Source organism: Podarcis liolepis (genome assembly GCF_965112155.1).
Source record: "Podarcis liolepis genome assembly, chromosome: 5".
NCBI lineage: Eukaryota > Metazoa > Chordata > Lepidosauria > Squamata > Lacertidae > Podarcis > Podarcis liolepis.
In genome coordinates this window covers 32820115-32836084 of record NC_139556.1, presented here as the reverse complement: position 1 = coordinate 32836084, position 15970 = coordinate 32820115, and the positions used below count along the sequence as shown (strand labels likewise).

General features: G+C 43.5%; 1 protein-coding gene across 10 annotated transcripts in view; it reads right to left on the bottom strand.

The window, feature by feature from the left end:
• COL13A1 (collagen type XIII alpha 1 chain) overlaps window positions 1-15970 on the bottom strand; it is a gene marked incomplete at its 5' end in the record, with an annotated part of 200991 nt that overhangs the window by 27954 nt on the left and 157067 nt on the right. For all 10 annotated transcript variants that reach the window (XM_083503100.1, XM_083503099.1, XM_083503097.1 and 7 more), the window contains 9 exons: window positions 1347-1388; window positions 1902-1946; window positions 2625-2714; window positions 3283-3327; window positions 5084-5137; window positions 5480-5503; window positions 8568-8636; window positions 10965-11051; window positions 11943-11996. In XM_083503100.1, coding sequence (XP_083359226.1) covers window positions 1347-1388; window positions 1902-1946; window positions 2625-2714; window positions 3283-3327; window positions 5084-5137; window positions 5480-5503; window positions 8568-8636; window positions 10965-11051; window positions 11943-11996 — 510 coding nt within the window. The remainder of the gene's footprint in view (window positions 1-1346; window positions 1389-1901; window positions 1947-2624; window positions 2715-3282; window positions 3328-5083; window positions 5138-5479; window positions 5504-8567; window positions 8637-10964; window positions 11052-11942; window positions 11997-15970) is intronic.

The following is a 15970-nucleotide window of genomic DNA, read 5'->3' as shown; positions in this document are numbered from 1 at the left end:
ATGCTGTGCTGCCAGCACTGCAGTTTTGTTGATTTCATCTACCCAGAAATTGCTCCTTATTGCTATATTTTAACTGCAATGATGTTCAATCTTAAATATATATATATACGGTATGTTGTTTGTTGTTTAGTCGTTTAGTCGTGTCTGACTCTTCGTGACCCCATGGACCAGAGCACGCCAGGCACTCCTGTCTTCAGTATATCTATCTATCTATCTATCTATCTATCTATCTATCTATCTATATATATATATATATATATGCAGGTTTTGGTGTCTTCGGGTGTCTTCCCGTGTAAGAGTTGGGGTGTCTAGGCGACGTTTCGACGAGGTCTCACTCGTCATCTTCAGGCTGGTGCTTTCGGCTTCTTGTTACTGGAACTCTGGACACCCCAACTCTTACACGGGAAGACACCCGAAGACACCAAAACCTGCATTCCTGTACCCGTGAAAATCTACGAAAGCATATATATATATATATATATATATATATATATATGCCTATATATCTTATATGCTGTATTGTTTCCATTTTGTTTCTATTTTAAATTTGTCCACAAACTGTCTCAAGCTAAAGACAAGATAAAAATGGCTTGAACAACTATAATAACTAAGTTACTTGCTTGCTCACGCCGTGCATTGTAGTTAACATTGACTATTGGCAGCCTTGCAGAACCATAGCTGTCAAGTGTCCCTTATTTGAAGGGACAGTCCCTTATTCCAGCGCCATGTCCCACTGCTGTCCCTTATTGATGGATGTCCCTTAAATGATGTACCTTAAATTTCAAAGGAAGCAGCTCCTCTCCCACCCTCCCTCCCTCCCTGCCGGCCAGGGAGGAGGGAGGCTCCAACTGTGTTGCTTGGCTGTGTTGCTCACCCAATAAGAAGTCTAAGAACGACTGGGGGGATGGAGCTTGCATGCCTTGTGTGTGGCTAGTTAATGCAAGCTGAGGGTTTTTTGAATGCTGGATGCCATTTTGTTGCACATGCTGCTGCAAACTTTGCAGTGCAAAGCCAGGCTGGGGAGCCATCTTAAGTTGAGGCTGCATAGGCCCTGTGCTGCATGTGATTCAGATTCTATTCAGTTGAACCTCTGGTTACAAAGTTGGTTGGACAGTGTTCTTGAAGCTACCAGCATGAGTTTGACCAGACTGCAGGAGGACAGGAAGACTGGAGTGTCTGGAACAGGTGAGGCTGCAGGTCCCTTATTTTGGCTGCTGGTCCCTTATTTTCAAGGCTGCTGATCCCTTATTTTCAAATCTGTAAGTTGACAGCTATGTGCAGAACAGAGTTGTGTATGAAGTTTCAGTGAAATGCTACCATATATGTAGTTGACAGATAGGACTTACTGGTGTTCCTGGTGGGCCTTGGGGACCTGGGGGCCCTGGTACCTGAAACCCCAAACAGAGAAAGAAAAGTCAGTGCCATAGTAAACAGCTTGCATAAGAGCACATTATGTAACCTTCAGAATGGTGGGCTCATGAGAGAAGTGAATGGCTATGGAATAAATGAAAAGAGCAGGTGGGTACCAATTATGTTTCTGAAGTCTATCCTTCTGGGTGTCTTTTCTTCTCAACTAAGCACTGCATTAGAGGTGGGGTTGGCTGGAGAAGCGCTTGGGGAGCGGGAATGCAGAAAACCATGCTGTGAGTAGGGAAGGCTGCTGTGGTCCCCTTTGCTGTTAAAAATGGTCCCTGCCCTTACTCTGTGAGTACTTAGAGGTTAGCCACAGATCAGTTGCCATCACGTCAAGGCAGGCCCCTTTTTCAGTAGAATAGTTTGGAGTAGGCAGTTTTAAGTTCACAACCCATAAAACCCTGACGGATGCTTTGACTACACCAGTGATCCTCCCAGTAAGCTTCAGCTTCTGTTTTTAGAGGATAAATTGTGGAATGACAACTTACTGAATCTCCAGTGTCTCCTTTGGCGCCAGGTTCTCCTTTCTCTCCCTGCAAATGCAGCAAGTATAGCATAAACCCAAGCACTGGTATGATTTTTATTTCTTTGCAGTATTAAGAGCTTTCAGATGGCTTAACATTCAGATGAAGAACATCCATTAGAGAAGAAGAACTGCAGTCATCATTTTGCACCCCTCCCAAAATATACGACAGTGTGCCTGAATTAGCTGTGCTACCTATCTTGATCTTTGTCAAAATAGCTGGGCACCATTCTAACAAATTTAGATAATGTCTTAAGCTGGCAAAGTATGTTCAGAAATATAATGGCCAAACTTTTAAGAAACACATATTCCATATTTCTAGAAATTGTGCCCTCCCTGCACACAACTGATTAGCACCTGTTTTATCTGAGGCATAGATGCTTCCACTTTCCCCCCTCTTTGTTCAAACATAATCGATTTCAAAAGTAGGTGGTTCTGACAAGCCTTTTTCTCAAGCAAGCAGCACTATGGTGGTATAGTATAATGACTTAAGGTGAGAACTGTGGTAGTGGTAGTTCCTGCTTTAAATCTCACCTCCTTCACAAACTTACTGCAGAGCCTCAGGTGAGCCACCATTAGCTCAGCTTCAGCTGAGAAAGAATTCAAGGCAGTGTTCTGTAGTGCTTGACTCTCCCCACAGAAAGGGTTTTTTTTGGGGGGGGATGATCTAATTCTTTGGATAGCTTACTGTTAATCCTGGAAGTCCGATTGGACCTGTTAGGCCTAGAGGTCCTGGCATCCCCTGATCACCCTTTTCTCCAGCTAAGCCATCAAGACCCTACAGAAGAAGAAAAAATATTTATTTTTAAATACTATACAATGTAATAGAAAAACATGAGCGCACTGCTGGCATTATCAGAGTGGAAACGTATTGAGACCCAAGTACTAAGGGCGCTGAACTCAGTGCTAGCAAGCAGCTATAGACAACACCCTTTGTGGTCTTTACTCACAGAGAAGAACATTTGTGTATTTAACTTGTGAAGAAAGAGGTAGACCCATCAGGAGGGAAGATAAGGCAGCATCTTGCCTTATGACAATTCAGTCAGGTGTTGAAGTCTCCAGGCCCAGTTTGGTAAAACATACAATCTGGAAGTTCTGATATCGTATGGCTAATGGCAGGTACATATTCAACAGCTGCCATAGATCAGGCCAAGCAAATGGAGCCACCAAAAGCATTCTTGTTTTATGGAAACAGTTTAAATCAAGATCATCATCAGTGCCTTTTATAGTAATTCCAGTTTTAGAGAGCAGATAATCTCACCTTCAGTCATTTGAAACTGTGACCCATCTATTTTCGTGCTTGAAAGGCCAGCCAAATTAATACACTCCCATTACCTAGCCCTTACCTTTTCTCCATCATGTCCGGGAGGACCAGGCAGGCCAATTTCACCCTAAGATGCAGAAACCAATGGATATTTTTTTTTAAAAAATGTGAAGGGCTATTTCACCTCTTTGTGTGTTAAGCATGGGAAGTGACAAAAAACAACTCTGCAGGTAGAGGGATCATAGGTAATTATAGCAAACTTCACTCTCCAGGTGCATGGCAAAATCCAGGCAAAAGAGAGTGGTATCAGCAGGCTTGGTGGGGGAGTTCCAAGGGTTGCATAATAATAATAAAAACCTTTAGATACAAACCTTAAGGTACGGGAAAACACCAAACAACACAATGAGGATTGAGCATAGTCAGTGGCTACAGAACGTTGTGAGACTGCAACCTGGAAATCTACACTGCACATTGAAATTCCCTAATGCAGGGAGCATGAAGGAGCCATGACCACTCTTACTTGTTCCACTCTTTTCTGGCACCTGTATTTCTTGCAGTAGATCTCTGCTTATTACGACAAGTGGAGAACAGGAGGGAGGTTGGGAGGATGGGCAACGCTAAGAGGGGAACTTGTGGGGAAGCCTGGGTTGTCTGCTTGGACTGGGATATTTCCAGCCAACAACCTGGCAGTCCTATTCACTTGACAATAGCAGTGCCCTAGAACTCCCACACCACAGGGGGATTCTCACAAGAGCCAAGTTTGGGAAAGAGGTTTTCCAAAATGGGAATATCAGGGAAGAAATGCAGCCTGTTCCCCAAGCTGTGCTGATGCCTGTGTACATACTACTTTCCCTCAAAGAATTATGGGTGCTGTAGTTTACCCCTAAATTCTTTGAGGGGGTAAATGTGCTTTGAATGTATTTCATAGTGTGTATGCACCTAGCGTCCACTATACACACCTAGTGGCATTTAACTAACAGAGGCAATTGAAATTCACCCCCCAATTTTGTGTTTTGTTTCCTTTATGGCCACTGAGAATGAAGTAATTCCCTGCCATAGCATAGATGCAGCACAACCATCAGACACAAAACCAGGTTTTAAATTATGCTTATGGATGGACATACGGTTGTTGTTTTTTTAAAAAAAATTGTCTGTGGTAAATTAATTTACAACCAGGTGTGTCATCTATCTGGCTTGTACCTAACATGCACTTGCCTCAAGTATAGCAATCAGGGGGTAAAATGTAATGTGCAGAAAAGCCTTTAGAGTGCAGTTGACTAAAACAAGGGTGACTGAAAAAGAAGTCTCTTGTGTCAGACATTATCCAGGCGTACTTTCATTTATAGAACATTTCCCCTTAGTAATGGAATGCACAGCACCACCTCATACTAAAACTAGGTTTTATTATTCTGCAGTTATAAAATGTGAGATATAATGAGTAGGAAGAAAGGTTTACAGCTGCCTTTTCATTATGGAGTGATGAGGATACACAGGGAAAATAACTCTACTGGTCATGTAGTACATTAATGCTTATACACAATCTTTTTCAGTTACCCAGGAGTAAATTTCATTGAACAGGGCTTGTTTTTGAGTAGATCCTATATTTGTTGTTCTTTAGTCACTTAGTTGTGCCCGAGTCATGAAGAGTCGGACACAACTAAAGGACTAAACAACAACAAATACAGGATTGCATTGCAAGGTCCTAATTATTAGTAAGCTTGGAGCATAATCACAAGTTCAACATTTTTGAATTTAAATGAGAGAGAGAAACATGTGTAGGCATCTATTGCATTGAAGCCTTCTGGGCCTTAAAGTGTTTTCGTTTTGTTTTTTCTAGATCATGCCCGAGTCATTTTTAAGGAATCTCAGATTGTGACTCTTACCTTCTGTCCAGGTAGTCCTGGAGGACCTGCGACACCAGGTAGTCCAGGAGGTCCCTGATGAAAGAAAAACTCATGTTTACAAAATAACTTGCTTTCTTCCTTTAAAAATGAAAACATTGCAAAAGTAGATCCTTCTTAATGCTAAGAGCTCTTTGACAGTGAACCAGGCTGCCTTGGGCAGTGGTGGGCTCTTCCTTTGCTTGTGGTACTTAAGCAGAGGCTGATGGACAGCCATCTGTCAGGGATGCTGCAGCAGCGTCTTGCTTTGCTGATCCTGCGCACTAGTTGGACCAGATGACCTCCTAGGCATCTTCCAACGGTTGCTGATTCTACCCCTTTTATGTAACAGAACTTTGCTTATAAACCCCAGTGCATATAGGAGGAAAGGTGACTCACCATAAGAGCCAAGGTTCGTATCTCCTGGAAAAAACAAAAAAATATATATTAAAGCTTCTTCTTGAAGAAGCAACTCTCTTCCTTTCACCTCCAAACTAATGCTTAAACAATTAACCACACGTTGCATGAATGTAATGTAGGTTTTATTTCCATTCTGGATTTTCAAAATAGTTTTTACACTGTAATTTTTCTTTAGGGAGAACAGCAGCTTTACAGCATCTTCATAATATGGGCGAGACTCAACTCAGCAAATGTGAAGGGACTTCCTCTTCCCTTCCCCTCCTTGCAGAGGGTCTCCCAGCCCTCTGAATCAGATGAAGAGGGGCCTCAATGGGAACAGGGAATTCTGTTTACAGAAGTGGAACTCAGTGCACAAGTAGGGCACCACAACTGGATATACCACCCTATATGTTTACGAATGTCCAAGTTGATCAGCCATTACAGATGCATAGAAGAAAGCATCCAAGTTGGCATTCCTAATCTGAAACAAGCACTACTTCAGTACCTTGAAATTCAAAACCATTTCTCCCCAAACAAGCAATTTCCATACAGCTGTCCCTGTACATATACCATAGACCTGGTTCCTACAGCCCTTCAAGTGGTCATTTTATAGTTCAATGCTTTAGACAGCCATACTACTGATTAGTGTACATTGCTCCCACCCATCATCAATCATCAGGCTGCATTGAACCCATCAGTTTACTTGCCTATTTCTGCTGCACAGAAATAGCTTGAACTCCCATGGTGAAGCCCAGAAAAGAATAGGTTAATATGAGGTACAAAATGGAATTCATTAAGCAGACAAGAAATCTTCATTAGGGGGAAAAACCCATTTCAGAGAGTTAAGCTCTTATTCAAAATAAGTTCTTTACTGCAAGAAGTTCTTTACTGATTCCTACTGCCTAATGGGTCTATAAACATCTGTTGTAGCTAGGTAACAAATCTGAAACATCTGCAGTATTAATCTGGCAGGTGGGGAACTATCTTATTACTACTGCTATGTCTGTACAACTCTTGCAAAAAGTGATCTGCTGGCAGGAGCTATTCAGGCATATTATATAATATTGCATTTTGAATTAATGTTCTCTTTGTCCTAGCTGACAGCCTATTGGTAGGGTATAAAAGAGATCATGGAGTGCAGAAGTTAGAATACTGAGAGACATGCTGAATAGCACCGCAGTGTACAGTCTGAAGGCAAATGAGACTAACATCTTGCTGGAGCTAAGCAGACCTCCTCAGGTATTAGATGTGAGAAACAGACAATGTCTTGTCCCTCCTTCGGCTCAGATATTCTGTGGTCTTGGAGATTCAGACAGTCGTTGGTCATCTCCATATCTTGCATTCAGAGCTGTAGGTCTAGCATATTTTTAGAAAAGGACCAATAGCTTCTTAAACATTCAGTTGAAGTATGGACATTGGGATGCAGAGAGGGGGGGTATGGGGAAGTCCAAGAAAAGAGGTTTATGAAAATATGTTTGAAACTATACGTGTATGTTTGTCATTTTTAGTGTTTGTTTGTCTTTTTAAAATTTTGTAAAACCAATAAAAATTTTATAAAAAAAAAAAATAGCTTCTTAAACATTCCTTGTGATGTCAGTAAGCTTAGGACCAAAAAAAAATATGTGATGCTAAATGCATCACTACAAATTAAACCAATCTTTTAAAAACTAAATAAGCAAGTGTTGGTTCCCTATCACTGACATTAGCTCCACAGGCCCAAGAGAATAACCCTTTCTATCCCACCATGGTTTCAAAGAGAATTATCTCCACGTAGCAATGGAAGTTTTGCTCCTGGGGTTAACAGTAACTGCGGGGGTGATTTTGACTGGAATCATGGCAGGGGAATAAAGAGTTTTAAAAAACTCTCTCTATGAGCCACAGTTCTGATTTTGTTCAGGGCCTCTCATGCCTGCTATTTAAAAAAATTCACATAACTCGTAGTGACCTGTTTAGCATCATGTATAGTTTGGCTTGAAATTTACTAACAGTGTAAGGAATGGATATCAGCTCCAAACATCAAAAGAAAATCCAAAATAAGCTAGACCTACTAATACAGTAAGGGACGCGGGTGGCGCTGTGGGTTAAACCACAGAGCCTAGGATTGGATGACCAGAAGGTTGGCAGTTAGAATCCCCATGACGGGGTGAACTCCTGTTGCTCAGTCCCAGCTCCTGCCCACCTAGCAGTTCAAAAGCACGTCAAAGTGCAAGTAGATAAATAGGTACCGCTCTGGCAGGAAGGTAAACAGCGTTTCTGTGCGCTGCTCTGGTTCACCAGAAGTGGCTTAGTCATGCTGGCCACATGACCCGGAAGCTGTACGCCGGCTCCCTCAGCCAGTAAAGCAAGATGAGTGCTGCAACCCCAGAATCAGTCATGACTGGACCTAATGGTCAAGGGTCCCTTTACCTTTACTAATACAGTATGGTGTTTAGTGCCACATGTAGTTTGGCTCTTAGTGGACATCTGGATGGTTTTATACTGAAGCCCGCTTCACAATAAAGTCTAAATGTCACTCAAAAATCTTATTATTGGTTCATGGTGGCTGCATTATCTTATTTCAAGGCATAATGTTTTTGACTGCCATAATAGGCCCTTCAGCTTTGTCCAGTGAGTTGGAGTTTGCTAACACTCCCCAAAGTAGAACTTCTGTTCATGCAGTAGTTGGGATTCTTTATGCATATTCCAGAGGAATGCCACACTTTTGCTGATCTACTTTAGGTAAAAGATGCTGTTTTGCATGCAGTGGAACAAGGAGATTGCAAACTAATCCTACCATCTTCAATAGGTGACTTCACCAGAATCCCCTGCACATTCTAAAATCTGAGTAGTCCTAAACATGAATGATCTCCACATCATGATCCAGTGCTGCTCAGTCACTGGCTGTGATTACAATAATTTTTATACATAAATATAACACCCAAGTCTCCATACTATAACTTCTACAGTGTAGCAATTAACTGTATGACAGGGTGCCCAAACTTTTTTCAAAGAGGGCCAGATTTGATGAAGTAAACATGCATGAGGGCTGACCACAGTTGTTGAGCTTTTTATAGGATTGAAGTTGCTATGTGTCAGCTTAGTTTATTACCTGTAAAGCTTCATTGATATTGCCATTGTAATCTACCATTTCATTCTTTCCTGGTTCACCCTTGGGACCCTGAAAAATAGTACATAGGTGGTTAGAAACCAGAGTTTTCATCTAGATTAGAATCTTGAATAGAAAGCCCCAAAGAAGAGGGCGTGCTTCACAGAAAAACTGGTAGTGCAGTTATGTGCACATATAGTCAGATTCTAACCCACTCTGGAATAATCTTCAGTAAGCATATTTTAAGCATACATCCCAATCCCAAAGAAGGGCAGTGCCAAAGAATGCTCCAACCACCGCACAATTGTACTCATTTCACACGCTAGCAAGGTTATGCTTAAAATTCTACAAGGAAGGCTCAGGCAGTATGTGGACCGAGAACTCCCAGAAGTGCAAGCTGGATTTCGAAGGGGCAGAGGAACCAGAGACCAAATTGCAAACATGCGCTGGATTATGGAGAAAGCTAGAGAGTTCCCGAAAGACATCTACTTCTGCTTCATTGACTATGCAAAAGCCTTTGACTGTGTCGGCCACAGCAAACTATGGCAAGTTCTTAAAGAAATGGGACTGCCTGATCACCTCATCTGTCTCCTGAGAAATCTCTATGTGGGACAAGAAGCTACAGTTAGAACTGGATATGGAACAACTGATTGGTTCAAAATTGGGAAAGGAGTACGGCAAGGCTGTATATTGTCTCCCTGCTTATTCAGGGGCGCGGACTTATAAAAAATATTGGGGGGGCCCGGGAAAGCTCATGAATAATAAATAAGCTCATGAATATGCAGATAAAGTGGTGCTGCCTCCTCGTGAGCGAATAGGGGAGAGCGTGCTGCGCCTATTAATCAGCTCCGAAGGAAATTGGGTGGAGCTTTTGCTCGGGAGGGAGGGCAGGAGGCATGCAGCCCGACCCTGTGCATTTTGGGCTGGGGGGGGCGGCGATGGCGCTCTGCTGGAGGGGCGCATGAGATTATTGGGGGGGCAGAGCCCCCCCAAACGAATTTTTGAGGGGGCTCGGGCCCCCTCAGGCCCCATGGAGTCGGCGCCTATGTGCTTATTTAACTTATATGCAGAATTCATCATGCGAAAGGCTGGGCTGGATGAATCCCAAGCTGGAATTAAGATTGCCGGAAGAAATATCAACAACCTCAGATATGCAGATAACACAACTTTGATGGCAGAAAGTGAGGAGGAATTAAAGAACCTTTTAATGAGGGTGAAAGAGGAGAGAGCAAAATATGGTCTGAAACTCAACATCAAAAAAAGAAGCTCATGGCCACTGGGCCCATCACCTCCTGGCAAATAGAAGGGGAAGAAATGGAGGCAGTGAGAGATTTTATTTTCTTGGGCTCCATGATCACTGCAGATGGTGACAGCAGTCATGAAATTAAAAGACGCCTGCTTCTTGGGAGAAAGGCGAAGGCAAACCTAGACAGCATCTTAAAAAGCAGAGACATCACCTTGCCAACAAAGGTCCGTATAGTTAAAGCCATGGTTTTCCCAGTAGTGATGTATGGAAGTGAGAGCTGGACCATCAAGAAGGCTGATCACCGAAGAATTGATGCTTTTGAATTATGGTGCTGGAGGAGACCCTTGAGAGTCCCATGGACTGCAAGAAGATCAAACGCATCCATTCTTAAGGAAATTAGCCCTGAGTGCTCACTGGAAGGACAGATCGTGAAGCTGAGGCTCCAATACTTTGGCCACCTCATGAGAAGAGAGGACTCCCTGGAAAAGACCCTGATGTTGGGAAAGATTGAGGGCACAAGGAGAAGGGGACGACAGAGGACGAGATGGTTGGACAGTGTTCTCGAAGCTACAAACATGAGTCTGACCAAACTGCGGGAGACAGTGGAAGACAGAAGTGCCTGGCGTGCTCTGGTCCATGGGGTCACGAAGAGTCGGACACGACTAAACAACAACAAGAAAGCATATCTTCCTCTACTATATTTGCATAAAGATGTTATCAAGCTGTGGTTCATCTGGCCAAGGACAGGTGGCGCTTCAAACTACAGTGGGTTGACAGCTTGCCCAAAACACACAAACCACCCCTTAGTGGAAGAGGGCAAGGTGGAGGGAAGAAGTGGCCCAGGGGGGCAGGTGAGCCACAGATGAACATTCAGTACAGACTGGTGCAGCTCCCCAGCAATTGCTCCCTAGTCCTGTTTTGCTGCCACCTGCCACTCCCCTCCACCTTACCCTATTCAAGGGCCGCTCCTGCAGTGTAAGGAGGGGTGGGTAGTGAGCTGTAAGGAAAAGGGGCTTTGTTGAAGTCAGGGGCTTTTTCTTGTGTGGTGGGGAATATAAGAGGGTTGGCAAAGTCTCCAGGGATTGGGAAGTAGGTGGAGCTGCACAGATGCAGCCCACAGTATGTATATAAAAGAGCAAGGAGAATTTACTCACCTTTGGTCCTGGAGGTCCAGGTAAACCAGGGGGTCCAGGTTCCCCTTTACCTCCTCCAAGTGCATTGTCAGAATCTCCCTTATCTCCCTAGATATACAAATAAACAACAGTGGTCAAATGATTGTAATGCCTGTATTTCTATAACAAGGCTTTTTCTGAATGAGTGAAGGGGAGGAAGTGATAAATGAGAAGGTATTGCTGCTAATACCCCTTAGTCAGTTGAGTGCTGACATTACATATACTAATTGTGAAACCAGTTAGCAAAACCAGCACTGTCCACACAGGAGGAGAAACCTGCCTCTGAGATTTGGGCCGCTTTTCCAACCCCTTAATGTGGTTGGCCCCCTTGGAACTCCATGCCAATACAGTGGTACCTCGGTTTACAAACTTAATCCATTCTGGAAGTCCATTCTTAAACCGAAACCATTCTTAAACCGAGGTGCACTTTCCCTAATGAGGCCTCCTGCCGCCAGTGCCCTTCCACCGTTCGGCTTCCGTTCTTAGACCGAGGTAAAGTTTGCAAACCGGGACACTACTTCCGGTTTTGCAGAGTTCGTAAACCGAATAGTTTGTAAACAGGGCTGTTCTTAAACCGAGGTACCACTGTAGAAGTTTGCTTTTAGGCATCTTCTGGAAAAAACAACCACTGAATTATTCAAACAGGTCTTTCAGTTCTGAAATCCTTTGCCAACCAGCTATCGCTGATGTGTTGACATTTTTACTATAAAAGTGTGTTTTCAGTCTGTATACCGCCTTGTGGATATTTCATATGAAAGTGTGGTCTATAAACGTTTAAAAAAAACAAATGTACAAAGATCTGTCCAGTGAAATATTTTTCCCCCAGTCAGATTATTTGCTGTTTTTATGGAAGCATAAAGATGCATACTTGGAGGTGCCCTGTTCCCTGAATGTTTCTGTGCAAGCAAATAAAGAAAATATACCTGTTACCACATCCCCTTCCCAGGTAACAAAACAAACCTTTTGTCCTACGGTTCCAGGAGGTCCCGGATCACCAGGTTTTCCTTTCTCGCCCTGTTGGTGAAATATACACATGGTTGGATACCTGCTGCAATTATTGGTTTAATCTGCACTAGGATCAGCTGAATGGCGGTAAATCTATCTTTGGACACAACATGGCAAGTATGTCTACAGCTTTATTCCTGTTCCTTTGCTAGTTTTCCTTCTGAAGAACCATCGTTTGCCTTTTGATTCTATATCACAGCATGGCCATGTGTCCATTTTCTTTTACACACACACACACACACACACACACACACAGCCCATTTTAGTGTTGGCTAAGTTCTAAAATCTTCCTGAAGCTTTTAACTGTGTATTGACAAATGTACTTTTTCTGACTGACGGTCGAATAAAAGGTTGTTGGTGTGTGTGTGTGTGTGTGTGTGTGTGTGTGTTGGTTTTCTTTTTTAAAAAAAGTTCCAGCTACAAGAAGTTTCTCTCTTTCAAAGAACATGGTTTAAAATGAAACAATCTCTCAAAACTAATCACCATCTAATGAACTTTCCAGTTTTGAAAGGCTGCATTTCACAAACATCCTATGAAGAAACCATCTTCACAGGACAATCATTTATCTGAAGGTTTGATATTGGGGCCAGGAACTGGCAGGTGCGTCACAGGTACCAGAATCAAGGTGATGCAATCCTGTATATGTCCAAGATCATCCATCTACAGTGCCAGTATGGATGGCTTTATACCCTTGTGCTATGCCCAAGTACCTAAGCTTGATAAAACAAACAATATGGATGTTCCCATTTCAGTTATCTAACACAGAAACACCATTATCATCCCTAGTTTCAGGAAAGTTCTGGCCACCTGTTGCAACCCAAGCTTAGCACACTTCCTCTTATCCCACTTTGAGCTAACGAGCAATTCAACGAGCAATTTCCAGATTGACGTTCGCTCAACTTAGAGCTAAAGAGCAAATTTTCCCTGGAAAAGGAGCGGGGAAACCACTTGAACCATACTTTCTAGGCATGGCACAAGCGGAAGTGTGGATGAGCCCTCAGTGATTTTGCCAAGTTTCTGTGCAGGTGTGCACGCTTCACAGAGGCATAGATGGGGGGGAGGGCGGGGGCGCCACTGGGTGCCACATCGCGGGGGTGCCCCAACCATGCCTTTCTCCTGGGAGTGACACGGTGGCTCATGCATCTGCAGGCTCCGCAGTGTCGAAACAGCAGTGTGGAGCTTGCAGCCATCTGCTGCCTCCCCCTCAGCTGCCCTACAGATGAGGGAGAGGCAGTGGCCTGCCCCGGCTAAACCCCACCCAGTGGGTGGCTTCCCTTGCCCCTGGGTGCAGGGCATGCACGCCGCCCCAGGTGTCCTAGTGGCTAACTACACCGCTGATGCTTCAGCTATAAGGAGAGATCACTCCATAGTACAAAAGGGTCTGTGGGCTGAATGGCCAAACATTTTGAGCTGTGCCTTTGCATTACATAAAAGCAGCATTCAGTTGCAAACAAATTCATTTTGATCTTTTTATGAGCCACCTTTGGCTTACGCCCCAAAGGCAGTGTGCAGTTAAAAGAACAAACAAAAACAACACAAAAATTCACCATCAAAAACAATGTAAAACACAGAAACAGCAGCATCCATCCCCAAAAAACCAAACCAGACATCCAACTGCAATTTAAATCAGCTATTCAACACACCGAAATGCATGGGAAAATAAGGAAAGGAAATTGCTGCCAAAAACACTTTATAATGAGTGGTGGGGAGACTTCCGGGTTAGCGCCTCCGGCAATGGCGGATTTCCTCTGATCGGGAGGAATCCGCTCCATGGAAATCAGGGTCTGGACCGCCACGGCGAGGCGGAGACCCACCAAAAACCACAGGCGGGAGAAGCCTGTGGACGTGGGATTCGGCTGGCACCTTTTGCGCCTCCCCTACTAGCGGGGAAACCCGGTTTTGGGGATCCAGAGCGACGTGGGGTGAGCGGCGCGGTGCTTCGAACCGACTGCTTCTGTCACGGAGTGAAGCCGCATTGCTGTTGCCGGAGAGCGCTGACTTTTCCTGTGGACAATTGGACTCTAAACAACTACCCGTGAGTAGAACGGAAAATTGGATCTCTAAACTTCTTAATTTGGCATCGAAACGGGAAGGCTTCAAACAGGAAGTCCGCCTTCCTCTTTTGTAAATAGATTGAAGCAAAGACATTGCAAGCTAAAGCCTGGAAAGTCTTTTGTAAAGGATTAAATCTCCATCAGTTAAAATTACTAAACCCCCCTTGGAAGCAGGAGAAGAGGGGGGAAATTCTAGATCGTTTAAGCCTGCAGGAGAGAGAGTGAAGAAAGATAAATCACCACCGTTTCGAACCTGGGAACGAACTGCCAGTAAGATTGACGTTTTGGGAAAGTTCATTGACTGTGAATAAAACGTATGTTGACAGATAGTTAAATAAGAGAAATATATTGTTTCCACTGTTTCCTTTTGCACTTAAAAAGGAGCAAAAAAACTAACTGAAAATCGAAACTAACTCTGTCGCTGGATCTGCATTTAAAAGGATGGATACAAATAGAAATTGTTTCCCCTAGAGGGAGCTTTTGAAACTGTCGCAGGAGTGGAGCTGGGGAATTTTCCAGCTGCAGAGATTAAAGAGCGTGAGAATCAGAGTCTGACCTTGGACAAGAATGTTGACAGAAGAAGCCTTAGTGATTGCATTTTGCAAGACAAGTGCTTTATTGGAACAGCTTCATGAGAAGATGGATGTGATGATTATTAAAATTGACAATTCGGGACAAAAAATGACTGAGTTGGGACTGAGTTAATGGTAAGATAAGGTTAAAATAAATTAAGATAATTAAATGATAGAAAACAGTGAAAGATGGAAAGGATTTGCTGAAATAATTAGTAACTAGAACACAAAAAGGGAGGTGTGTGTGAGGAGGTCGATGAAACAAGTTAATGAAAGATAAAGATATGGAAATAATGGATGTGTTTTTAACTGTTTTTGCTTTTGTTTTTGTTTTGATGTATTGTGTCTTTTGCTTTTTTATATCTATTGTAATGTATTGATCTGTACTGTTTATTTTTTCTCTTTCTTTTTTACTTTTTTCTTTTTCTTTTTCAATTCTTAAACTTTTAATAAAATTTTTTTTAAAAAAAATATAATGAGTGGTGGGGTAGCTAGTCCATTAAAGACATTGTACAGTGGTGCCTCGCAAGACGAAATTAATTCGTTCCGCAAGTTTTTTCTTCTTGCGAGTTTTTCGTCTTGCGAAGCACGGTTTCCCATAGGAATGCATTGAAAATCAATCAATGCGTTCCTGTGGAGACCGTCCGGGGACAGAGGGGAAGCGCCGCGCGCCTTCCCCTCTGTCTCTGGACCTGTTTTAAAGCAAGGGAAGGGGCAGCGGGGAGAATCGCTTCTCCCCGTTGCCGCCCCTTGGTTCAAAAGAGGTCCGGGGACAGAGGGGAAGGCGCGCGCGCCTTCCCCTCTGTCCCCGGAGATTGTGGGGCTGGGAACAGGGAGAAGCGATCTTCTCCCCGCTGCCCCTTGCTTCAAAATAGGTCCGGGGTGTGGGGGAAAGCTTCGTTTTGCGAAGCAAGCCCATAGGGAAATTCGTCTTGCGAAGCAACTCGAAAACGAAAAAACCTTTCGTCTTGCAAGTTTTTCGTCTCGCGAAGCGTTCGTCTTGCGGGGCACCACTGTAAATACAAGGTCAGATGGTTGTGGGATCCAAACAAAGGCCTTGAGGGAAGACCTTGCATTTTGGGTAGAATCAACTGGGAGAGAGTAGTCCTTTAAGTAACAGACCCCAAGTTATCCAGGCAATAGCCAGTATTTTCCAATGTGCCTAGAAAGGAACCAGCAACTATTATAGTTATTTAAGAACTGGTGAGATGCAGTCTCTATAGCTAATACACTGTAGCTGCTGTGTTTTGTACTAATGGAAGTTTCCAAGGTCTTCAAAGGATATATAATACAGAGTGCATTTCATGAGTCCACACTAAATGTTACCAGAGCACCAATAATTGTGGCTGGACAATCT